General features: G+C 33.0%; 3 protein-coding genes across 5 annotated transcripts; 2 read left to right on the top strand and 1 right to left on the bottom strand.

Annotated features, from left to right (window-relative positions):
• On the top strand, nt 1-5,970 carry LOC129807468 (putative odorant receptor 85d). The gene is made up of 3 exons (XM_055857169.1): nt 1-999; nt 1,066-1,221; nt 3,810-5,970. Exons 1-3 carry the CDS (start codon nt 1-3, stop codon nt 3,879-3,881), a joined length of 1,227 nt encoding a protein of 408 aa, XP_055713144.1. The 3' UTR covers nt 3,882-5,970.
• LOC129798923 (glycine receptor subunit alpha-4) lies at nt 4,219-26,052 on the top strand. Of its 3 annotated transcripts, XM_055842428.1 has the most exons (9): nt 4,219-4,495; nt 16,286-16,850; nt 16,916-17,060; nt 17,121-17,430; nt 17,491-17,625; nt 24,843-24,943; nt 25,087-25,247; nt 25,307-25,448; nt 25,502-26,052. In XM_055842428.1, the coding sequence occupies exons 2-9, from the start codon at nt 16,780-16,782 to the stop codon at nt 25,790-25,792; spliced, it is 1,356 nt and encodes a 451-aa protein (XP_055698403.1). In that variant the 5' UTR covers nt 4,219-4,495; nt 16,286-16,779; the 3' UTR covers nt 25,793-26,052. The 3 variants fall into 3 exon arrangements, with proteins under 3 accessions (XP_055698403.1, XP_055698401.1, XP_055698402.1); XM_055842426.1 differs by having other exon boundaries at nt 25,307-26,052; XM_055842427.1 differs by lacking the exon at nt 4,219-4,495 and adding an exon at nt 4,548-4,616 and having other exon boundaries at nt 25,307-26,052.
• LOC129798926 (60S ribosomal protein L6) lies at nt 26,049-26,967 on the bottom strand. The gene has a single exon (XM_055842435.1). The coding sequence runs from the start codon at nt 26,889-26,891 to the stop codon at nt 26,106-26,108; it is 786 nt and encodes a 261-aa protein (XP_055698410.1). The 5' UTR covers nt 26,892-26,967; the 3' UTR covers nt 26,049-26,105.
• Between the last annotated feature and the right edge of the window lie 30 nt (nt 26,968-26,997).

Genomic DNA, 26,997 nt, shown 5'->3' with positions numbered 1-26,997 from the left:
ATGATACCGCCTGTGAGAACTATTGTCTCATTTCGAGATTTTGTGGTGATACCCTACTTTCTCTTTGGTACAATTGGCCTTGTGCCCTTTGATCCCCATCCTGGATATAAAATTCCATGGTTCAAGATTACTTGGTGGTGGGCCTCATACATCAATCACTTTTACTGTGTTATAGGAGAGATAGTGTACTTTTTTGTTGCATGGCAAGATGTTGACAAAGAACAGATTTTTCTGGAGTTTACAGCTCTGATTCCCTGCACCATTTTCTCCTCGATATCCATTATCAAAATGAATATGATTTGGTACAATCGAAAGCGTCTCACGTGGATTGTGAACAAACTGGAGGAGCTATTTCCCAAAACTGAAGATGACCAGAAGGAATTTGACGTGTTGGAGACACGGAAGAATGCCTATTTAATCATGATTTACTTCTCAGCATCCTACATGATTCTCATATGGACATTCAATCTTATGCCATTGATTGTATCTATCATTGACTATGCAGACATAGGAATTTACAACAGAATCCTACCCTACTCCATCTGGTATCCCTTCAATGCCCGCAAAGGATACAGATTTATGATTATGTACATCCAACAAAATTGGGGAGGATTCACATCGATGATTGGAATTCTGGGCACTGATCTATTCTTCGGTTGCTTTATCACTCAACTCGCCATGCAATTTAAAGCACTGTCGAAGCACTTGGCCATAATCACCACCCCAAGGAGGGCTAAAAGATTGAGAAACTTACGCCTTAAGGATGCCATTGAACGTCATCTGCTCCTCATTGATCTCTGTTCAGAAATGGAGAGTATATACAACTTCTCCATTCTCTGTAACTTTGTCCTAAGCTCCCTCATGATCTGCTTGGTGGGATTTCAAGCTACCAATCCGGACATACACATTGATATGTGGTTTAAGTACATTGTATTCCTCATCTGTGCTCTCTGGCAGGTTTTCTGCATCTGCTATTACGGCAATGTCCTTATGGAAAATGTAAGTGATACTCTGAGGATCACCTTACTGTGGCCAATTCTTTAAATCATTTATTCCGTCTTTCAGAGTCAAAGAATTTCTTGGGGAGTCTTTGCATCTCAGTGGTATAGAGAGGATGCAAAATATCAGAAATGCATCCTTATGATGATTCTACGAGCTCAAAAACCACAATTTCTAACAGCAGGAAAATTTTCAGTAGTCTCCCTGAGGAGTTTTACTGCGGTAAGATATTTTTTGACAAATACACTGAGAGAAATCCAAAAAAGTTAAAATAACATTCCGGAAATGTTAATTTTATCCTGCACTATTGATCCGAAATCGGTGTAAATATTATGCTTTTTAGGTGTATTGCGGGTTAAAGTTATCCTTTTTCATGTTATTTCTACCCTTAAGAAGGTGTAAAATTAACATTAAAAATGTTGATATATTTTTACACCTAAAAAGTGTTAAAGTTATGAAGAAAAAAAGTTAATCGCACCCCCGTTTTTTCTCAGTGTACAAATAAAGCAAAATTGAATTTTATCAGTCTTATCAATAATACCTTCGACACACTTTTAGCTCGATATGTGAAATCAAAATTCACTTCTCTTTCTTTCTCAAAAGATTTGTATAAGTCTATCCCACTCTTTCAACTCCAAATTGGCCTGAATTAAATTTAATTTGGTGTGATGTTCGAAAAATGAATGAGAGTGCAAATGAATAGGATAGACATATGCTAAACTTTTAAGAAAGAAAGGAATGTGAATTTTGATTTTAATTTAAAAGATGTGTCGTAGCCATAAACAATCAAATTTGATCAGTAAAGATAAAATTAGTGTAAGTAAAAAATTAATCAGGCCGTAAATATCTAATATGATCAATAAAAATCAAAATCAGAAAAATCAAATTTGGTCAGTAAAAAACAAAATTGTGTATGTAAAAAAATTAATTTGATCAGTAAAACTTAGTGCTTAGAAATAAACAAATTCAATTTGAAAAAGATAGAATTTTGGCAATAATTGCTCGGGCACACCTTTTTGATCAGGAAAATTTCATGAAGTCGAAATTCGAAACCCTTTCTTTCTCACATATTTTGCATATGACTATCTCATTCTTTCACATACCAAATTCGATTGAGCTAAATTGAATTTGGGGTGATGTTTTAGAGAAGAAGAAGAGTGCGAGAGAATGAGATAGACATATGCAAAACATGCGAGAAAGACAGGGATCCGAATTTCGACTTCATGAAATTTTCCTGATCTAAAAGGTGTGCTGGAGCCAAAATCTAATTTTGCATTAAGAAACAAACTTTGGCAAAAATACCAAAATCAATTAGAGAAAATCAGGTAGGATCCAAAAATTGAATTTACTCCGAAAATAAGAAAAATGTATCAGGATTTGATCAAATCACACCAATGAAAATCAAATTTGATGATAAAGTCAAACAAATATATAAAGACTTGAGCAAAAGGAAACCAAATTTCATTCGAGAAATCAAATTTTGTCATTAATTTTTTAATCAGGCATTTAATCGGCAAGCTTTTTTAATCAGGAAAATTTAATGAAATCAAAATTCATATCCCTTCATTCTGAACCATTTTTACGCAAACCTACTCTTTCACATTCTTCTTCTTCTTTTTTGAACGTCGCGTCGCAAACAAATTCAATTTAGTTCAAATGAATTTTAGTGTAAAAAAATATGAATTGTTTGAGAAAGAAAGTGTCAAGAATTTCGATTTTATGACATCTTTGTGACCAAATGGCGCTGGCACACCTTTTCAATTGAGTGAAATTCAATCGATTGAAATTTTACCTCTTACTCTTTCAAATTGAGATCAGATAAAGCTGTCACTTTCTGTCAAATGAAATTTAAAATTGAAATTTCAATTTCAATTTTCATTTGACAGAAAGAGACAGCTATATTTTATTTCAGTTTGAAAGAGTGAGAGGTAAAATTTCAATCGGTTGAAATTCACGCAATTGAAAGGTGTGCCAGCGCCATAACAATCGAATTTAGTCAAAAAATATTTTTTTTTAAATGAAATAAATATTGAATTTGATCAGTAAACTCAAATTCAATCAAAAACTTAAATTTAATGAATAAAACATTAAAATGAGATACAAAAAAACAGTTATAAAAATTTAAATATATAAAAATTTGGCCAGTAAAAAGTTAAATAAAATCAAATTTGGCTAAAAAAAATCAAAATAATCAGAAAAATTAAATTTGATCAATAAAACAGTCAAATATCAATTTTGACTCGATGAAAACAAGAATTCGCAGTGAAACGATAATTTTGATCAGTAAAAATGTAAAAAGAGAATATTAGGTATTGTTTCTTTATGCCTTCGGCACACTTTTAGATAAGGAGAATTTCATGAAATTAAAATTCACGATCCCTTCGTTTCTCAAACACATTTCATACGATTTTTATCACTCTTTTGCATTCAAAATTAGATTGACCTAAGTTGAATTTATCGTGATGATCAAAAGAAGAAGAAAAGTGCGAGAGAGTTTGATGAACGTTTAAAAATAAAAGTTTGAGAAAGAAAAGGTTATAGTGAATTTTGATTTCATAAAATTTTCCTTATCTAAATGGTGTGCCGGAGCTTTAGAGCTAAATTTTCGCAAAATTAAGTTTAAATTCGCATTTAAGATGGATATAGGAAAAATTAATTAGTTTTTCATTTTCTATTTACTAAAACTTACACTATTACTTCACTATTTGAAATTCGAAATTGACTACCGATTAAATTTGATTTACTGACACTGACCAAAATTTAACTTTTTTTAAATTGAAATTATTTTAATTTTTTTTTTATATTTCCAGATTCTCAGCACAGCTTTTTCCTACTTCACACTTCTTCGAACGCTTTATTATGGAGATGAGAATGGCTTTTAAAAAGTTAAATTGTAGTCATTTGTTAGTAATATAGCGGAATCCCTTAGCTTCGAAAAAATAACACGGAATCACTAGCGAAAATTCCCATCCAGGATTCACCTACTTTGCGAGGAACATTGATTTTTCAGAGGATCACTCTAAAAATGCATGTTAAACATTTCGATGTAATTTTCTCGTCAAAGTACCTCCTTTTGAGATTCATCTCTCATCCTTCAGCTCCTCAATAAACCCCCACAACCCAATCATACCACACAAGACTTTTCTCTTTGTCTAAGCTCACGAAGGACGCACAAGGAAGCTATTTAAGCGCTCGTCCGCGAGGAAAATCCCTCAGTCGTCTCTTAGTTCAGTTTGTGGTTGGAAAAGTGGAAAAAAGTGTACTAGTTATTGTGAAATTATAAAATAGAAAAATGAAATAGTGCTCAGAGGATTATTTTCAGTGAAGACAATTGTTTATTAATACTATTCCCCTTTGGAATTCTATATTTAAGCAGGAGCTTTATGCAAGGATTACCAGTGCTTTTTAGTGATTTTCTCTGGAAATACGTTAATATTGTGAATATTTAGTAAAATTATAAGTTAATTTTTTAAAAAGATAATAATCTATCAAAAAGGTGAAATATCATTTTATTTTATTTTATGGATAAACAGAATAAATTAGTGTTTAAATGCAACTTAATGTGAAAAATAAATCGTTCTACTAATCATGGATCATCGGATATATTCTGAGATTAAGTTCTAAAAAAAACTTTTTAATTTAAACATTCCTAAATAACTTACTCTGATAAATTTGATATTTTAAAATAATGAATACATTTAGTATACATTTTATTTCCTGTATATTTAATAAAAATTAGCTCAGACAAATTGAAATACTTGAATTTCGTGAATTGTAAATTACTTAATAGGGTAGCGGCATTACTTATGGCCACATTAAGGATATATTTGCTCACAGCTTCTTTTCTTTTTGACCAATTAAGATAAAATTTTAACTGTAGTTTCTTTAAAGTACCTCCTTTCGATATATCCAAGTAATTTAGTAGAAAATTCTCTTAAGCCCCAGAAAAAGTATGATTTTTCCAACAATGTAAAATTCATAACTTGTGGCCACTTTTACGAACTTATGGCCGCTCATGGAATGACTTTTGGCCACAGTGTAAAATAATGCAAAATAAACTTAAGAAACAAAATATTTTTAGTGCAATAGAAATGAAAAAGATTTTATGTAGTTTCAAAGGTTTTTATTATTCTTTTGTTAAGTTTTTATAGTTTTTATTCATGATTGTAGCATTGCATTATTAATTGCTTCTCTTTTTTCTCTTCACTGAGGCCAGCAACCTGTTTTTCATGATGAAAAATCCACATTTGGTGGATAACCACACACAAAAATCCAAAATTTCATTAAATTTTTGCCATAAAACACTGAACTATTGAATAAAAACAATACAATTGACAACTCTCCAAATCAAAAGAGTTACACATATGATGTGAGAGTAACACACGTCAAATACCGTGGCCATAAGTCCGTAATCCTATCAATTTGGGCATAACTTATGGCCGCATCTAAATTTTATATTTATTGCTAAAAATTTTATTAAAATTTAATAGTAAAAGGACATATAGTTATTAAGGAAAGAAGTTTTGAAAAATAGTACTAAATATTTTCGATTGAAGATACAAAATTTAGTTATTAAAAATTTTGAGATCACTAGTAAATTTCTTAACGATTTGACGTATTTTTAATCGACATCCGCATCAGTGAAACATTTCCCATATATTGATTAGTATTGTACCAAAATATTAAAGTAAATCAATTTAAAATGTTCGTTTAATGATAGCACATCAAATATTCCTAATTTTTGTGGTTCCTCGAAATTAATTTGTGGGAAAAAAAACTTAAGATATCTGAGAGGTGGCCACAAGTATAGATTGGCCATAAGTAAAACCGCCAACCTACCTCGACTCAAGCTACAGAACTCTAAAAAAAAGTTAGTATCTCAAAGCATAAAATTGTGATATTCTAGTGAAAAAATCTGTAAAAACAGATGAAAACAGTGAAAAAACAATGAACAGTTTGACAAAAAGAAAATAATTACCTATTTTTTACAATTTTTCCTCTATTTTTCTTACCCAAAATCGTCCTGAAAAAGTTAAAAAGATAAGCAACTGAAATAAAAAAAGAAAAAATTAAAATATTAGGGTTAATAGTTGTTTAGTTACATATCAAAATAAATTTTATTTCAGTCCATGTTATAGGATATAGGTTTTGATATTAAAATTTGAAAAAAAAAGTCTGAAAATAATATCAACGTCCAATATTTTTGAAAAAATATATTTACATTAGAAAGATCGATCAAAGTAATATGACGATTCAATTCTACTATTAAATAAACTCAGATTTTATTTTAATAAATACGGCTAATTTTGATCTACACAGGACCCGGCCAAAATCCCGAAAGCTTAATTCTTAAAAGTGTCATAACTACTCCCACGATTGTACTCGCGCTTGCTGGAGGCAAAGGGAAATCTTCTGTATCTTAGGAAATTATTCTACACATTATCCTGCATATAATTTCATCCCTTAAAGGATTTTGAAAATTCTGGATTTTGGCTTTCGGGATGTTGGCTTTCGGGATTTTGACTTACGGGATTTTGGCCTTTTCGGGATTTTGGCGTTCGGGATTTTGGCTTTCGGGATTTTGGCTACAACCGTCTACAAATACTAAAAACTGATGAAAAACTCAAAATCAACATCTTAATTCTCTAATGGCATCTACACATTGGGAGAAATTTTTGTCAAAAATTGCTTTTTTGAAGGAAATTCCCTGCAGCGTTGTAGTGGGAAACGTCAAATTTCTGTCAAAAACGCAATTTTTGACGAAAATTGCTCCCAATGTGTAGACACCTTAAAATATCTCTAAGGAATAAGAGGAATTAGCAAAGTACGAAGCCATACGAGAGAGTATATTAATCATTTACTCTTATGCCCTAGACACGCTTACAACTTAAGCCGAGAAACGGCTTAACGTGATCATAATCAAAATAATTATCAGATTTCCATTTCAAAAAAAAAAAAACATAAAATCGGCTTAGTGGTAAACTGATGGGGATGTAGTCTAATCATGAATGTAATTTCTCAGCTCAAGTTATAAGTCTGTCTAGGGCATTACATTCGTGAGATCAAAGTTTAACAAGGGATAACTCTAACGGAGAAATCCTTTTAAATAATTTTACAAGTTTGAAAAGGATAATGGGCAACAGAATATGCCATACAAAGGTAAAAAAACACAGAATCCGCCTGAATTGTATTTTTCAAAGTTTGAAGTTAAACGTTTCCTTGATTTTGATTATCGGTTTCAGAGAAAAGCGTATCATTCTTAATGTGTTAAAACCGAGATATTTTACAAATAGAATGCTATTTACCTTTTAAGGGCTCTACACATTGGGAGCATTTTTTGACAAAAATTGCATTTAATTGTAATGTTTTTAAATACAGAAAGTGAAGACGATTTCTTTAAAAAAAAAAAAAGTCGGCACTTTTTGCCGAAAATTGCTCCCAGTAGTGTAGAGGCATATTTCATAGTTTCTGAATTTTCCGATTATTACATAAGTTAACTGAGAATTTTATGTGCTTTCTGAATCCGGTTTCAATTTAAAAAGATTATTCTCAGGATTCAGCGAAACTTTAAATTATATTAACATTTTTTTTACTGCTAAAGTGGATTTTTGAAGATTTTCCTAAAAATACTAGCAGAAGAATAATATAATATTATTGTACTGTACTGATGAATAATATTTTAATGAAAATTAATTTAAAACATTTTTTTTAATAATAAAAATTATCTTGAATTTACGAGACTATTTAGTGAAACTATAAAATTCAAGGGGGAGATATCTGGGTGAAAATGTGTACACTACTTCCAGCAAGGGGGTAACGACATGTTTTTTTTATATGGAGTTTCGTAAAAGACAGTGAAGGTGCTAGTGAAAGAGATAGTCTATAAAAAATGTATCAATTGTCTCACTCTCATTCATTTTGTCATTTGACGTCTATGCATGGTATCTGAAAAGTGCTTCGTTTCATAAGAAATTAAAGTTTTAAAAGTGATAATTGCGAAAAACCTAATTGATCAAAGTATGAACACAAGTAATAAGTGTTGTGTTGTTCCAAATTGTGGCAGCAAGTTTGGTCAAACTGGAAATAAGTTATCGTTCCACAGGTAAGTCACATTTGCATAAAAGTGTTTGGGGAATCAGTTACGCAGGAGTTGAGCCTTTAAAGTTAGCATATATCAAAAGTCACTATCCTAAACTATTTAAAAGGGTTCAAGATATGCATTCCCCAAAATGTATATTAGAATTATGAGCTATTTTCACTGTGAATTGGGATTGTCATGGTGACCCAGCTGAATTTATTACTTGACTCAAAAGTGTGACTTAATTCAAATTGACCGTTACTACACTTCCCCAAAACCAGCAAAATTTGATTAATAAAAATTTTTGATATTTGAAAATTTGCAATTCTTCTCTCTGAAAACTAACTATATTTTACTATTTAAATTACACAATTGCTATATAATCTGTAGGGATTAGCTATCTTGGTTATAATTTTTCTTAATATTATTTTAGCAACGATTACAATGATCTCTTCAATCGCTTTTCAATTTTAATTATACTATTTTTATTATTTAATACCACTCCGATGAACCCTTATCCTATGCAATGTAACTCATTCTCAGTGGGTTCTACACAAATTTAAATGTGGAATGTGGAAATATGTTAAAACCCGTTTTCTACATTTTTAAATTTTTCTCTTTTCGAAAACCAATTAAATATGAAATTCATTTTAGAAATTTTAGAAGTCTCTGTTATTGATCTTTTCTTAGCTTGAAATATAATTACTACAAATTTCTAAACTCGTGTATTTGAAAGTAATTTTTACAAGACCTAATATCTATTTGCAGAGGAAATCAATTCAGCGCCTTCCTTTTAGAGTGTTGAGGATATTTTTTGCAAAAGAAATTATATTTAAAGTTTCTCTAAGAATATTTTATTTCTATATATTATATAAAACAATTAATAAATAAAATTAACTTCCTAATACAATATTTTTGTTTAGATTCCCTGCTAACGAAGAAAGAAGGATTCTCTGGCAAAAACGTTTGGAAATGTTACAATCTGTGATAACTTCCCAGTGTTTTGTGTGCAGTTTGCACTTTAAACCAGAAGATTTCATTCGGAAATATGTGCGGCCTAAATTTAAAGTATATTTGAATCCACAAGCAATACCAACACAATGGTCCAAAGACCCGAGAAATGTTCCAATAAATAAATGCGAAAAGTCTGAGCTGATGGAAACATATGATGATGCGAAATGTCATTCAACTGAAAAGTCTGAAAAAGATTCGATGTTCTTACACCTGAAAACTGATTCAGAATTGAGATATTTGAGATCGCGGAACGCAAAAATGACGATGACGATACAGGAATTAAGAAAAGAAGTCAAAATACTTCAACAGAAAATTCGTCGCCGCGATAGAACGCTTGCTAGCATGATGTCTTCATTGAAAGGTCTCAAGGAAAGAACCCTAAAAGACGAACCTACCCAAAATGTATTGGAACAACTCCCTGGTGCCAGTAGGCCTATTTTCAAAAGAATTTTGGGGAGAATCAACGGACAAGGCCCAAATGTACCCTTCGATGAAGATTTAAAAGAATTTTCGGTGCAACTGGATTTTAGATCTCCTGTTGCATATCGATTTGTGAGGGAATCGCTTGGTAATTGTTTGCCCCATCCAATACAAATTTCCAGATGGTATAAGAGCCTGGACTGTGATCCTGGTTTTACACAGGAAACTCTCTCTACTGTGAAGTCTTTTGTAGATGCTGAGAATGCTCAAGGTAAAACGGTAATTTGCCAATTAATTTTTGATGAGATGAGTATTTTTACTCATATTCAGCGTATTGGGGAGAAAACTTATGGACAGTGTTTTACTTATGATGCTCAGGACATGAATGACACAAATAACAACAAGGCTACTAAAATTCTCCTCTTCATGTTGGTATCAATTGACTTAAAATGGAAGATACCGATAGGATATTTTCCTGTAACTTCACTCGATGCATATCAAAAAACCAACTTGATAGAGCAAGCAATATGTCAAGCTCGAGAAACTGGTGCCAAGGTTTTGGGAGTGACATTTGATGCTGCGTCCGAAAATTTTAAAGCCATGTCTATTCTGGGAACAGATTTAGAGAAAAACCTGACAGAATACAAATTTCGACTCAAAGATCCTGAAAGTCATCAACAAACTGCTGAGATATTCATCCAACCAGACGCTGTACATATGATAAAATTAGCTCGTAATACCTTTGCATACTATAAGATGTATGACGGGCAAGAACGTGAAATTGATTTCCGTTATATTATCGCATTACATGAGCTCCAGACAACTTTAGGAATCAATTTGGACAACAAGCTTCGAACTTCGCATGTTGCTTTCAAGGGCAGAGAGATGAATGTACGTCTTGCGGTTGAACTTTTAAGTTCATCGGTTGCAGATGCTCTTGATTATTGTCGAGAACGTTTGAAGTTACCGCAATTTGAAAAAAGTAAGGGAACCGCAGACTACATTCGCACAATGAATAACATTTTCGATGTTCTCAACAGTCGCCAGCCAGCAACATTTGGGTGAGAATGATGAACCCCTGTATTTTTTAAATTTTGTATAATGGGCCATTTCCATGGAGAAAAATACTCACATTTTTGTAATTTTCAATTCATAAATGCTCGCGAAAAAGCCGACTTTTGAATTTGAATATTTCGTTGTCATTTGGTTGTTTTCTACTTTAGTTCTTCAATTACTTGGAAAAATAGCTCTACAGAAATGAAAATGCACTTTGTTCTTCTCAGTTCGCGGAAAGTCATGCAGCTTTTGCTCAAAATGGCGGACAGAAAACTTTGCCTCACGTCGAATTTGTTAATATTGGTCTTCACGCTTTTTCCTTATTTGAATTCTGGTTTCCAATGGGTTTTCTTGGATAGTTACTCTATCAGTCGAAGTTTTTTCGTATTCACCATTTTTTTTATATGGAGCTGAAAATTTTCCAATAAATTTCACCACGGAAATAATGCACTATTGTATTTTTTCTAATACATAAGTATTTATTATTTCGAAATACACTTAAAAAAAAGAAGCATTTAGTTTGAAATAAGGAATGAAATTGTTATTCTTTCAAAAATATTCTCTACACGTATAACATAGAACGATCCCTTAACCACCTATTAAATATTTTATTTCCAGCTACAAGGGTACAATTACTGACGAAAACTTTGAAAGGATCCAGTTCTTCTGTGAGACGAGCGTAATGTATATAAATAGCTTACAAATTGAAAAAAAGAATGGAAGACAGTTGATTGTCGAATCAGCTAATTACAGGGGTTTTGTGGGTCTCAGAACATGCTTGATCAACTTGCCTCATATATATGAGGAAGTCAAAAATAACATAGGCCCATCGGGATTCCGTACTTACGCTCTTAATCAAGATCATGTAGAAATGTTTTTCGGAGCAGTACGCACCCGTCTTGGCAGCAACACCAATCCTAGTGTGATACAATTTAGGGCCGCCTATAAGAGATTGGTAACCCACGTCCAAATAGAGGCCAGAAAGGGTAACTGTCTATCTGGCAGTGAGGTAATTAAGGTATTGTCCGTAAGCACAAGCAGGAGTTTGCGCTACTTAAATGATGACATTCAGGTATAAATTTATAATATATTCTAAATATCTATGTATGGGAATTTAAACATTCATAATGAATTTTGTGTGGATTTATTATTTTCTACTGTGCACGCACAGCATTTCAGGGACAATAGTTCTCTTCTTCATAAATCCAAATAAATAAAGAAATCCATCTCAAGTCGTGAATAACGTTTAAATTTCTAATTATTTCAATTTACCGAATGTTTTCACTGTATGACATATCTATACCATCACACAAGTAAAAAATTCTTGTACAATCCGTATAATTCTCTATTAAGTTAACAAATTAAATTGAATTTATTAAATATTCAGATTATATTAGCAACTAACTTTTCGTTTATCGGGAACATTTTTCAAAATTTTACTAATCTACTTAATTTATTTCAGTAATTACACTGAAAAATTAATCAAAAATTGAAGTAATTAATAAAATAGGAACACTAAGTTTTTAATAAAAAAGGACGCTAATATTTCTATAAAACAGAGGAAAAACTTATGCGAGTTGTTATTGACAAAAAGATATGTCCATTATTTGGAATTGCAATTTAAATATAATACAGTAGAGCCTCTCAAACCTGAATCTCTCAAAATCTCTCTGGAATAAAAATCCATAATTTTAATCAATTTATTTTTAGTGTCCAATTTTACCCTCAAAGTGTCCAATTTTAGAAACTGTTCAAAATTATGAGCTTTTCCTCTAATACTTTATTATTATTTTAGACGTACACACGCACTATATATATATATTTTTTTTTTGTGGTTTAATCGATAGTTTGTGAAATTCGTATGTGACTTTTTCTCAAAAAAATTTTAATTTTATCAGCAAAACACGACCAACATCGATTTTCACACAGAGCAAGATGAAGAACGAGAAATTCGTATTATAGAGGACATCGATATTCTCAATACTGATGAAGTGACTATTATTGAAGAACACATTTCAGAGGCATTGGAAAGTGTTCTAGAAAATGTGGGAGGCCATATTTTGTACGCATTACAAAAAAAGTTAAAGTGTACTCTTTGCCTAACTTCTCTCACAGATAATACTAATAGAAAAAGTATTGGTAAGGCCTTCACAGCATATCCCTCCGATTTTCTTAAAGAAGTTTCCAAATGTTGTGAGATGTTCTTCAGACGAGGTCTTGCAGAAGATAAACTCAAATTCTTGAAAGAATTCAAGGTTGAAGGATTGGTCAACACAATTCTCTCACAATTTAAAGATTATGCCTTTGACCATAACCTATCGCATTTCACTGATTTTGTTGATCATTTTTTCAACATCATACAATTGATTGTTGCACTCTTCTCAAATATTCGGATTCACCATGAATTGAAGCGCGAAAACGAAAAAAAATCCGAAAGGAACGCACTTCATCGCCTTATACATTTCAAAAATATGTGAGTAACTAAATTTATTAAGGTGTATTTCAATAACTCATGTTCGGAGTAAAAAAATTCTTCAAGGACAATGTTTTAGAAAATGCAATATATCATGAGATGCATAGTGTAAAATATCAGTGCACCAAAGAGTCATATACGAGCCGTATGTATGTCTGTATTTATGAAATTTCACTGTAAGACCTAATGTAAGAAATAACTTTACTTTGACAATAAAGCTATTTAAGATTTCATAACATGATATTTTAAATCGGGTAATAAAGTTGAGAGAGAAGAATAATGATTTCTTGAAAGCCGGAATATTTTCTAAATACACATAATCGAAAGCAGGTAAACTATTAATAAAAACATAAATTCTTTGACTTGATCCCCTAACACAGAAGTACAAAAAATTAAATGACATTGTCTAACCTAAAACTTGTATTTCTTTTAATTTTTGTTCTCATTTTTCACAGTGTATTTTAGGTAAAAAACTTTAAGTAATTACTTTAAGTGGGTTGGAAAATCCGTCAATAAGGTGTGTGAAAGAGAACAAGAGTGCAATTGATACAGATATATACAGATGTTGCTTCACGGTTTTACAAAGTGGTTACCCCCTTGACTTCCAGGCACTTCCATAACTTGTATGGAAGAGGCCTTCGCATTCGCACTTCCAAAATTTCGCAAAACTCTCAAAAATGTCGCAATACTTCCAGTACTTCCTGCACTTCATTCACTTCTCATACTTAGAAATCAATAATTTACTTAATCTGATGAAAAATCTAATTAGAAAATTCTTAAAAAATCTCAAAAAAATAATTTTTATACATATCGTCGGTTGCGTCTACCTCTGTCGTATCTGCATTTGTTTTGTATCTGCATTTGGTGCAAGCTACAATACAGACGACCCCTCTTGCGTGAAATGCTGACATAAAAGAAATGCAGATACGACAGAGGTAGACGCAACCGACGATATATTTAACATTTTGCTTATATTTTGAATTTCTACCGCCAGATATTCTTGCATACTTTCAATATTTTAATATTATCTGCATTTTACGAACATATTTTGAATTTTCCTAAGAGACCAGTGAACTTTTGGAAAATTAAATATCTAAAAAAAATATATTGTCATTTGTAAATTGAAACTGGGCTGGAAAATCTGTTAAGAGTCTAAAAGTACGATCGCAACAATTAATTCAGAACTTCAGACCTATCTTCACCTTTTATTAAGCTTAATATTCCCTCTGGTTTTAAAATCCTTTAAAATTAAAACATTTTGCACTCTTTGGAAAAGTTATTGATGTTTGCTAATCAGCTTTTGAAACAAGCTTGGATATTTTTTCAAGGATCTTTTTCGTTATTGTTGCATTAGATTAATTCCTCATTACCTGGTCGCCAATTAATCCAGAAAAGATTTTTTATTGCTAATATTTACATATCAGGAGAAAAATGGCCACATTCATAAAGTCCTCCTTATTCCTTTCAGTGAAAGTATGTGGCACCCGTGGCACCCATGTATTGAGCTTTCAAACACATTCAAGATTTTCTAAAAAACGAAATACGATTTAATTATTGTTTTCCAACATTTTAACAATCTCTTCAATTGTTATTCACAGATTTTCTTCCACTAAGATACTTACAATATTGGCATCAATATTAGAGACCGTTTGAAATGGAATTGATATTTCGAAGAATAAATCCTTATTTCTAAATTTTCAAAGCCACTTTTTAATCATCCTTAGAGCAAAGATGCGATCTAAATAAACCCCTAAAATGTTTCTTTAATGGAAGTTCATCACTTAAACCTTTCCAAAATTAGTCTAGCATTGAATATTATAAGTGCGCCTTTTCATTCCTCTTTGTAATAGTCCTCAAAAGCACAAATCTATTTTTTGTCGAATACTTTTGGCATTGAAGAGATGTAATACATTAAAATCTTTCCAGTATATGCAAAAAGATAAACAAAAAATGGTGGAGGTAACCTATGGGATACCCTTTAACGACATTCGCGAAAAAGTCCCACGAATACTATAAATTAGAAAAAGATATATATTAAAATTGATTGAAAGTCAACTGCAATGTCTATGTCATTTTTTGTGAGCCACTACATAAATTTGAAATTCCTGTAAAAATTACGGAAAATTATTATTCAACTGAATATTTTTCACGAAAAAATTACGACATAAATTAAGCTATAATAAATTTGAGCGTATTTGCTCCATTTATTGTCATAATCGAACTTGAAAATTTCAACAAACCTTTTCAGTTTCCCGCCTGAATTAAAAATCTCAACTAAAAGTAACGTAGTCTGAAAAATACGGAATCAGTCAGAAAAGACTTTATATACGAGTACTCCCACTTCCAAAGACTTCCAAGCACTTCATTTTCAGCTGTACACCACTTCCAACCCTAATATCTCCCCCTTGACGAAATTTTAAATATCTTCAGTCAGTTTTGCTTGAGGAAGATTTAAACAAAGCTTATGATCTGGGTTCGGATTTATTCCCTTACGTAGCGTGAAGTTTTCAGGGAAATTTTTCCCCTTCTTCAAGTCTACAAATTTAACATCAAAACAATATGAGCATTATATAATTACATATTAAATTACTTTGATGTATACATGCACTTATTTACCTGGAGATAATTGGGATAAATCGGGTCAGGGGAATTTTCTGTACTACCACTTTACATAACCCAGAGCAAGTATATACCATGGTTATCATGCAGACTGATCTTTAGTTCTGTTAAGCCAAGTCACTGATCCTCTCAGTGGTTGTGGCTGGTTTTGGACATTGTAGTATAAATCTACACTGACTGAGAGAAATCCGAAAAAGTTAAAATAACCTTACGGAAATGTTTACTTTACCCTGCATTATTGATCCGAAATTGATGTAAATATTACCCTTTTTAGGTGTATTAGGGGTTAAAGTTACCCTTTTTCATGTTAATTTTACCCTTAAAAAGGTGTAAAATTAACATTAAAAAATGTTGATATATTTTTACATCTAAAAGGTGTTAAAGTTATGAGGAAAAAAAGTTAATCGCACCCCCGTTTTTTTCTCAGTGTAGTATAAAGGAATAAAGCTGAACCCATGTCATAATCCATGCTTAAAATTTGAACAAAAAGTATTAGTATACAAGATACTAATTTATTAAGTCACACAATTGCTTTTTTTTTCAATATTCAAAAAAATTTAAGACAACTTTTTTCAAATTTATAATAATAATAATAAAATGTGCATAAACTTTTTTTTTAAAAACAGTGATTAACCCAGTGAATAAAAAACTCTTGCAATTTAAATTTCAATTGTCCTCTGAAGAATTGTGTCTTCCTTTGCGAAAATCACCGTGAAAAGTCTCTCAACGGAGTCTGCCAAGTCAGCCACCCTCGCACTTCTTGCAGACTCCTCCTCGTCCCTGTCAATTGACATCCACGAGGAGGCTGATGATGACATTGTTCATGTGTTTGAGGGACCAGAAGAGGAAGTTGTTTAAAGAAGCCTCACCGCTAATCGCTGACGAGGCTGATTTTCTCAAGAGACTCCCTTGTATTTGCATCGTGTAACTAGGACATTGTTCGCCACCCACGCGGTGCATCATCAAGTGGTCCAACGGAGCTAATTCCCACCCAAAATCCCACCCGTTCTTTTGTACCAGAATCACTGAGGGAATTCCTTGTATACTATGGATACTCCTCAGTAACTTCAAATCATTTATACAGAGCACCAGATCGTGTGAAATACATTGTAGATACGCCATGATTCAGAGGATTGTCCTCTGCGTCCTTTGGGTCTTCCTGAACTTCAAGATCAATTGTGCTGAACATCAGTGAGTACAAATTATTCCCCAGAAAAAAATACATTTTAAAATTAAATTCAAAATTGAATTTATAGAACAAGCTTGACTTTCAATGATATACTCCCGGAAGACCACAAAAGTTACGACAAAATGCGACCACCGAAGAAAGAGGGTCAACCCACAACCGTTTTCTTCCACGTGACTGTCATGGGATTGGATTCCATCGATGAGACATCCATGGTGATTCCCAATAAAGCTTAAAAAATTTTAAATCTATTACTATTTCCTTTTTCTGTTCAGACCTATGCTGCTGATATTTTCTTCGCTCAAACGTGGAAGGATCACCGGCTGCGACTGCCCGAAAACATGACATCGGAATATCGGTTACTGGAAGTGGAATGGCTGAAGCATATGTGGCGTCCAGATTCATTCTTTAAAAATGCCAAATCAGTCACCTTCCAGACAATGACCATTCCCAATCACTACATGTGGCTCTACAAGGACAAAACGATCCTGTACATGGTAAAGCTAACACTGCGCCTTTCTTGCGCCATGAACTTTCTCATCTATCCTCATGACACTCAGGAGTGCAAGTTGCAGATGGAGAGTCGTAATTCTAACAAATACTTCCACCCTAGTTCAGTGATTTAGTGAGGACTTTATTTTCCAGTGTCTCATACAACGGATGATATGATATTCCAATGGGATCCGGATGTGCCTCTTGTTGTGGATGAGAATATTGAGCTACCACAATTAGCTCTTGTAAGAAATTATACAGCCGATTGTACCCAAGTCTACTCAACGGGTCAGTATTTATAAATATATATAAAATTAATGATAAATTTTAATTAAAAACAAATCCAAATCATTTTATTTGGTATTATCTCTATCGTACTGTTTAAATCCAGAACAATTTCAACAAGCTTCCCGGAAAAGCTCACTTGTTTAGCATTCTTTTACGGAAGTTGAAATATACCATCCCAAACTTTACGTTAGTTCAGGGAATAATAATATTTGCATTTATCCAAAATATTTTTTTATTGTTCGAACACAAAAAGAAAAACAACAATTTAAAATTTGAAATAAAATACAAGGGCATAAAACCTTTAGAAATTGGTACTTTCTTAAATTACTGATTAAATTATTCATGGCTGTAATTTCAAATTAAATTGTAGCTATAAATGGAGGTAAAACTAAGTTTTAGCTGATTTAAATTTAAATTGCGCTCAGGAGGACTAGTAGAGGAAACTGGGGCACCACTAAACACGGGGTACCATCAAACACTAATTTTTATTTCTAAACTACTTGGACTAGCCCGACCATTCCTTCAGTGGACAAGCATCCCTATAGTGCCTATAAATTCCTATAGGTCTTATCCTCTGAAGTCGAATATCCGATTAAAAAATCGCAGTGTTTGGTAGTACCCCGTGTTTGGTGCTGCCCCAGTTTCCCTATGTAATGTCACAAAGCCAGTTCTTTTCCAGCATTTACTGAAACTGTTGCAGTATATCTCGAAAACAAGTCATTTTTTTCGGACATTTTCTGAATAGTTAAAAACTTATAAAAATAATATTTCGTTAATAATTTCCATTAATTTATTATAAGATTTTTTTTCGATTTTAAAAGTCGTAAAGAAATTGGAGCATTCTATAAAAAGGCAGTAAAAGAGTAAAATTGAATTTGAATTGAATTTAAATTTATGTATTTCATCTCATTCTTGATCTTTCCTACCCCCCCCCCTTGCGTCCATCGCCGTCTAGCGTTGATTACAACCTCCAGGATTAAACGGTGGAAATGTCCTTTGTCTAGTTGTATATTTTGGTTTGTTTTTTATTTATTTTTATTTAAAAAGACTATCTATCATAACAAACGAGGAGACAATGGCCAAATCCATTCCATTCACTTTAAGCATTTCAGTCAAAAAATGTGGAACTCCTCTGTATCGATCTTGGATACGTATTTTGAAAATGATAAAATACAGACGAATTATTGTTTTCCAACATCTTAACAATCTCTTCAAATGTTATCCATAAACTTTATTCCATTAGGATACCTACTCTCAATATCGTCATCAAAGTTAGAGAGGCCATTTAAAATGGAGTTGATCTTTTGAAGAATAAATTCCTATTTCGAAATTTTCCAAGATGCCTTTTTTAATAATTCTAAGAGGAAGAACATGATCTACAAACACCTAAAATGCCTTTCCGTGGAAGTCCAATGATTGTACCTTTCCAAAATTCGCCTAACATTACATGCTGCAAAAGCATCTTTTTGTCCAACATCTTGGAAAAATCCTCCAAAGGACATATCGACTTATTTGAAGGATATTTGGCATTAGAGGGATGTAAGACACTATAATCTTTCCAGTGCATACAAAAAAGTTAAGAAAAATGACGGGGCTAAGCTTTAGGATACACTTTAATCACGCCTGTGAAAAAGGTCCACGAACTTATGCATTCATCCAATAGATATACAGTACTGTCTCTCTATATGCACACTCTCTATATGCACAGCTTTTGTGTCGGTTGCACTCAAAATCAATTTGTTTACATTTTGACAAAGTAATAAAGAAAATTATTTTCTTGGCAACTAATTTTTCTTGTTTTTAATTTTCTTAATTTTATTTTTTCTGTCTCATATTATATTTAAAATAACACGGGAAATTCTAGAACAATAAAAAAAATGATAATTTATTAAAAGAAAGAAAAAAACCGTTGGGAATTTCAAAAAAAGTTGTGCATATTCAGAGAGAGAACTGTCAAAAAAAGTACCCAAATTGTGCATATAGCGAGACAGCACTGTATTATTGATGTGTACCGTTTATCTCCCATATAGATCACACCACTTGTAATTGTAAGCTAGTCTGAAATATACCATCATTGAAGTAACATATACGTCAATTATATTATCCAATAATTCTTCAATTTCAATAACACTGTGCAACAGCCAAAAATGGGATGGAAAATAATGAGTAGTTTCTTATTCCTTGGTATGTCCTGAACATTTCTCCCGAAGAAACTTGTGGTCCATCACGTCAAGTTTCTGAGATATCTTAAGAAAAAAATCTTTAAGAAATTTTTCGAAATATTTTAAAAAAATTGTTTATAATCAATAACGGTACATCCTAGGATGTTGGTGTCAAAGGATAACTCAAGGATATGTAGAGGAGGATTCAAGGACATTTTTCCTGGAACATCGCATATCCCTATCCCTTCATTTTTTAGATTTGCTTCATTAACTCCTAAATATCCTCCAAATCCATGAAAAGGATTCGTGGGACGACTTGAATCCTTTACAAAAATAGTCTCCTGAATATCATAGGGTCGTAAAATATACCGTTATCCAGAAATTACGTATTTGAATGACTTATCAACCACAGAATTTTCTCTCAAAAATTCATTATTTTATTTCATATCTTAACAATATGCACTATAAGCCAATAAGACTTCGATGGCATCGATCGGGCTCAAATTTTAATGTTATAGCTGGGCCTTTGATCTTTCGATCAATACTAAACTTAAGGTCCCCCGACCCTCCTGACCCGAGCTAAAAGGGTCCTAAAAAAAATTCCTCAAATGGCCATAACTCCCGTTCTAATTGTCAGAATTTAAAAAGCGAAGGCGTTTTGGAAAGCTCTCCTGTAATGCAACTTCTCCTTCTATCATCGCAAGTTCGTAAAACTACCGCTAGTGACGCTATTATCAAAATGAAGGCTTTTCAATTTTCTGAGTTAATTAACTCAAAAATTCCTTTGTGCATCGGGCAGAAATTTTAGTATGTTGTAGCCGCAGATTATACCTATCAAACAAAAAAAATACTTAAGTCGATCCATAACCCCTAACCCGAGCTATAAGGGGTCAAAGTTCGAAAATTAACCGGCCTCTATCTCCGGTTCTAATTAACATTTTGACCTAAATTTTGGTGTTTTGGTTTCGTCTCGATGAACACTTTCAGATGAAAGTTCAAAAAGTCACCACAGGTGGCGCTGCGATACCGTCAAAATTCATCAACATTCAAACTTATTTTTTCAAAAATTCCTTTGTGCAAGGTAATCAATAGAACCGGAGATATGAGGGATCAAAGTTCACGAAATTCAAAACATCATATCTTCTGTGCTTTTTGACCGAATTTGATGAGTGAGGGCGCACATTAAAGGTCTCACAAACTGGACAAAATTCTGTTACCACCATTACACATAAAATTAGGAATTGTAAAGAATGTTATAAAATCCCTAAATCACGAGCAAGCGGCTTTCAAACGTTTGAGGGAAGTTATTCCAAAACTCGGCATCGCAAAAATGGAAGAAGATGTTTTCACGGATCCTGACATCCGAAAGTTAGAAAAGGATTCAATTTTCACAAATTCTCTGCTGCCAAATGAAAAAAAATGCGTGAGATCGGTCAAAAATGCAACTCGCAATTGTTTGGGAGGCACCAGAACAGAAATTATCGAAAATTTTGTGCAAAAAATGATTTCAGCATTTAAAAAAGTGGATGTGAATATATCACTGGAAATCCACTTCCTGTATTGTCACTTTGATGTTTTTTAAGACAAAAATTAACAGAATCAGATGAGCACGGAATAAAATACTATCAATTCGCTGCACCTTACGAAAAATGGTACGAAAGCAAGAAACTTGATTCTCTTTTGTCATAAATGTGATGGATGGTGGATTACAAAGAAAATTAAACTTATAAGACATTAGAATTTATTTGTAGAAGATATGAAATAAAATAATGAATTTTTGAGAGAAAATTCTGTGGTTCATAAGTCATTCAAATACGTAATTTCTGGATAACGGTATATTTTACGACCCTATGATATTCAGGAGACTATTTTTGTAAAGGATTCAAGTCATCCCACGAATCCTTTTCATGGATTTGGAGGATATTTAGGAGTTTATGAAGCAAATCTAAAAAATGAAGGGATAGGGATATGCGATGTTCCAGGAAAAATGTCCTTGAATCCTCCTCTACATATCCTTGAGTTATCCTTTGACACCAACATCCTAGGATGTACCGTTATTGATTATAAACAATTTTTTTAAAATATTTCGAAAAATTTCTTAAAGATCTTTTTCTTAAGATATCTCAGAAACTTGACGTGATGGACCACAAGTTTCTTCGGGAGAAATGTTCAGGACATACCAAGGAACAAGAAACTACTCATTATTTTCCATCCCAAGAAAAAAAGTTTCATTTTGTTGCACAGTGTAATTGGTTCAAAGATTTTATGTTCTATGAAAGAGCGATAAAACATTAAATATTATTAACGAAAAAATCAAGTTTGAATTTAAAAGTTTAAAAGCAGTGGGGGGTGTTCATTTTATTTCTATGACTTTATTATATGTTAATTATAAAAATTAGACCCTTTTTGTAAAGATTTAAGATTTATTGAAAAGAAAAAACTAATAATTTATTGAAGATTTCATTTTTTACTAGGGGAAAGTACTCTCCCTTCGAACGTTCATGGCTTCGAATAATGTGAATTTTCTTTTAGTTTTCCTAAAAGACTTACATATTTCTATTAAATATTAGTTGGATTATCATCAATTGTTGATAATTCTGTGATAATTTAGCGTAAATCTCTTACGAAAAACAAAAGAAATTCACATTATTCGAAGGCATGAATGTTCGAAGGGAGAGCACTTTCCCCTACCTGTTTTTGATAAAAATTTTCTTTCAATATCCTAGCCTTTTAATTAAGAATTAATTTAAAATAAGAGATGTAACTTTTTAAATTACATTTACGCATATTCTTTTAGAAGGAACAAAGTTTTTTTTAAGTTCCAATAAATGTAGGATTTTTTTCTGCGCTATTAAAAATAAATAAAAATTTAAAAAAAAACTATCTTTCAAGCTTTCAAATTAATGGCTCAAACTTCCTTACATTGTGTAAAACTTTTATTATTAATTATATCATAGAAAGTATAAAACAATTAAAATTAATTATGGGTTATATATAGATAGATAGATTAGATAGATATTTCATCATCAATGACTTAAAAGCGCAATACAAATAAAGCTTTGTGTAAGATTAGAATTCTGCATTCACCGCCGTCTTAGCGTTGATAACCTTCAAGAACTAAAGATATTTTATGGTATACTAAGGAATTAAAAACAACATCTTACTCTTAACAATCTAAAAAGATTTTCCATTTTTCCTTTGAAAAGTTTGAATTTATTATATTAATGTTTTTGGTTATAGGGGAGAACGCACTACTTTTGGACGACATAAGCTTCGAACTACTCATTTTTTCTATGTTCTTAAAGGATTTGACCCATTTCTCTTTTCAAGAAGTGTAAGACATTGGCCAGGCTATTAAAATATAATATTTTAATGGGTCAAATTCATTCAAAACATATTGAAAAATGGGAAAAATTAGTTGTTGGAAGTTTGAGTCATCCGAAGGTAGTGCGCTTTCCCCTATATATGAATATACGAGAGAAGTTTCAGTTGGACAAAAGGCTTCAAATCACGAAAAGAAAATTATTTCGTTCTAAAAAGATTACACTGTTAATATCCGAATTTTACCATAAAATTTCTATGTTAAATAGTAAAGCCTTAAATGTTTTTAATGCTAAAAATATTGCATTAATAGGGGAAAGTACTCTTCTTTCGAACGTTCGTGTCTTCGAATAATGTGAATTTCTTTAAGTTTTCCTAAGAGATTTACAAGTAATTATCACGTAATTGTCAATAATTGATGATATGTTAACTAATATTTAATAGAAATGTGTAATTCTCTTAGGAAAAATAAAAGAAAATTTACATTGTTCGAAGGCATGAACGTTCGAAGGGCGAGTACTTTCCGCTACACAAAAAAAAACATTTTCGAAAAAAAACATAATAAAAACAAATAATATTGATAGAGCATTTATAAAGAAAAAACTGACACCATCGAAGTCAATTTGAGCCCAAGTTGACACTACCGGAATCCATAAAATATAAAAATAGCTGTTGGCTGTATTGATTGATATATTCATACTATAGGAGTCACACTGTATTTTCTTTTTCATTTTACATTGTAACCATATTAAATGTTACATAAATTAGGTAAATTTTTCAGAATAATAATTTTGCAGACAGAATATTCTAACTTAAAATTTAAATATAGGAATGACTTAATTATAGTTTTCTACAAGGTTTTCAGACCTAAGATTTAGCGATATGACTCAATTTTTCTAATCCTATCTATCAGGCAAAATTTTGCATGAAAAAATAGGAATTCTTTTAGAATTCTAAGAATTTAAAAAAAATCCAATTTAAGATCTGTGTTAGTTTTAAATGCAAAAATATTTTATGGAGACTTTAAGAATAAAATTATTCCTTATAATCAAGATGCACTTTGCTATGCTATATAAAGTGCAATGTGCAAACAAATACACAAGATTCTTATGACTCTCAAACAACAAAATGATTCTAATAACTTGTGCTATTAATTTCTCTATTTCTTAAAAAAAGTAATTTTGTTCTTGATTTTCTAATTCATGAAACACGTATGAAACATTAAGAGGAAACATTAGCAATAAGAAGCATATGCCTCTTGTGAATTTAACTCTTTCCGGACCGCAGCATATGCTGCAAGCCAATTTCACAATTTTTAATCAAAAATATCTAAGCTCAAGAATTAATTGAAGTCCTACAAAAAAATATCTTACATTTGGACATCCTTATAGTTTGTAATCATCCACAAGAATAGGATTTTTATCAGTTCTAAATAATTAAAAAACATTGTTTTTCACAGAACATTCATATGCTGCTTTGGGTACGAGAGTCCCAAAAGAGACGAAAGAGTTAAATTAAATAATTTCACTCACTTATTTTCGATAAATTAGATAAAATAGTATTTTTATGAATTATGTATTGTCTATCCCTCCTCATTTATCACAATATTCCATAACTATTTTTATCATCATAAAAAAAATCTTTGAAGAACAAAAAAGCCTTGTACATATAACTCTTGCACGTTTCTCTCTAAAATCTTTGATCTAATTTTGTCCTTTTTAATTATTCTTATAGGTAACTTTACCTGCTTGGAAGTGGTTTTTGTGCTGAAACGACGTCTGGGATACTATCTCTTCCACACCTACGTTCCCACTTGCCTAATCGTCATCATGTCGGTGAGGATGTTTTTGTTTCACCTGATTTCTAATTTAAAAATAAAATACTTCCACTTCTTTGAAAGAACTGGAAAATTTACCATGAATCCTTGATAATTTCTCGAGTATCCTGGATAGCTCATGATCGAGAATTTCTTTTGCAGTGGGTGAGTTTTTGGATTAAACCCGAAGCCGCTCCTGCCCGTGTGACATTGGGAGTTACGAGTTTGCTGACTTTGTCGACACAGCACGCTAAATCCCAAGCATCCCTACCACCAGTATCCTATCTCAAGGCTGTGGATGCCTTCATGTCCGTCTGTACAATGTCAGTAATGCTGCATGGAAGGGAAATTCCCTGTAATAAATGAGAGATTTTCTTTTTAGATTCGTGTTTATGGCTCTGATGGAATATTGCTTGGTGAATATCGTTCTGGGAGATACTCCACCCACGAAGACCACAGCAGACAAGGGTGATAAGATGTATGATCTGTCATCGAAGGGACGGAATAGCGTCACCCGTGGCTCCGTAAGTGACTGGAATAGGAGACATTGGCAAGATTCACCGAGTCCCCTCCAAAGTTTCTCTTGCAGTTCGGCAAACGTGAGCGAGACAACTCCACAGATGGTGGTGTCCCATGGATTCAGCGCCAGGAAAATTCCATGCTCCTCAATGCCCCACTGCAGCCGGCACCGCCAGCGACTGCGGATGCGACAGCGGGTGCCGAGAAACCTGAACCTGTCAAACTCACTCCAGCCCAGATACGTCTCCGGCGCGCCATCAACATCGATCGCTTCTCACGCGTCTTCTTCCCCTTCCTCTTCACCGTTCTCAACTGCACCTACTGGTACATGTTCTACGAGTACCTCTAGGCCTAGACATGCTTCCACTGAGTATTTTCATGGGTATCCCTCTCCGGAAATGTGAATTCTTCTTTCATGGAGGATTCACACTCCCCATGAGAGATTCTCATCATTTAGACTGGGATTCTAGTGAGACTTTCGTGTTAGAACAAAATTAGAACTTTAACTGTACGACCCTCTTTAAAAGATCTCTTTCCCGGAGAGAAAATAGTCTCCAAAGAAACATAGAAAGTTGGAAGAAATCAGAGAATAAAAACAATTAGAATTGCGTCCCTTCATCTCTCTTTATTTCCCATAATCATCCAGGAAATACATCATTCACTTAGAACTTCATACGGTGTGGATATTGGGAGGATTGGAGGCGGAAGAGGGCCTTGAGATACTGCGCAATGAGGTTCTTATCCTTCCTCTTTCGCAGAGCCACCTTAACAGCGGTGTCCACGGTCTTCTGATCCTCCTTGCGCTGCTCTGACGGCACATACTGCTCCTTCTTCTGCGCAAAAATGTCCCCTTCGGCACGTCGGGTCTTCTTCTTGGCGGCACGCTTGAAGTACTTGTCGTTGATGTGCTCCGGAAGCTTGAATTTGCCCAGATTGACCACGGTCTTGGTGGCAATGACATATCTCTGGGAAATTCTACGCATTGGGCATCCATTGAGGAAGTATGGTCCAGTCACCAACAACAATCCCGATGACAGCACCTTCAGCAACACCACACGCTTAGCCTGATGTCTTCCGGCCAGCAGAATCAGCACACGTCCGGGAACCATGGATTTGCGTGTTTTGCGCACATGATTCCTAAATAGCCGCCTGGCAGGACGCTTCTGGACACGGGGCTTCGTGGGATAGTAGGACTTGGGCTTTTGTAGCTTCACAACACGCTCACCACCATTGTTGGCTCCTCCAATCTTCTTGGTCACCGTAATGGCGACTTTTGGCTTGGTTGCCTTCGGTGTTTTCTTTCCCTTGAAACGGAACAATGCCTTGCGCTTGAAGTTCTGCGAATGCGAATATCGCATTATTCCACATCCCAAGTCATAATTTTTCGCCTTATTGGTCTTCTTTGCACCCTTTTTCACAGGGTTTTTCGCAGTTTCTGTTGGTGCCATTCTCACAACACGTGTACACCGAGTAAAACTTTGCACGGAAAAGATGGAGGTTAGGGAGATGTCAAAAGATTCCGATGGTGAAAGTAGAGGGCTCTACTCCAATTTT

This window comes from Phlebotomus papatasi, chromosome 1 (assembly GCF_024763615.1).
Source record: "Phlebotomus papatasi isolate M1 chromosome 1, Ppap_2.1, whole genome shotgun sequence".
Taxonomy (NCBI): Eukaryota; Metazoa; Arthropoda; class Insecta; order Diptera; family Psychodidae; genus Phlebotomus; species Phlebotomus papatasi.
Note: the sequence above shows the minus strand (reverse complement) of the source record. Positions and strands in the feature narration are given on the sequence as shown.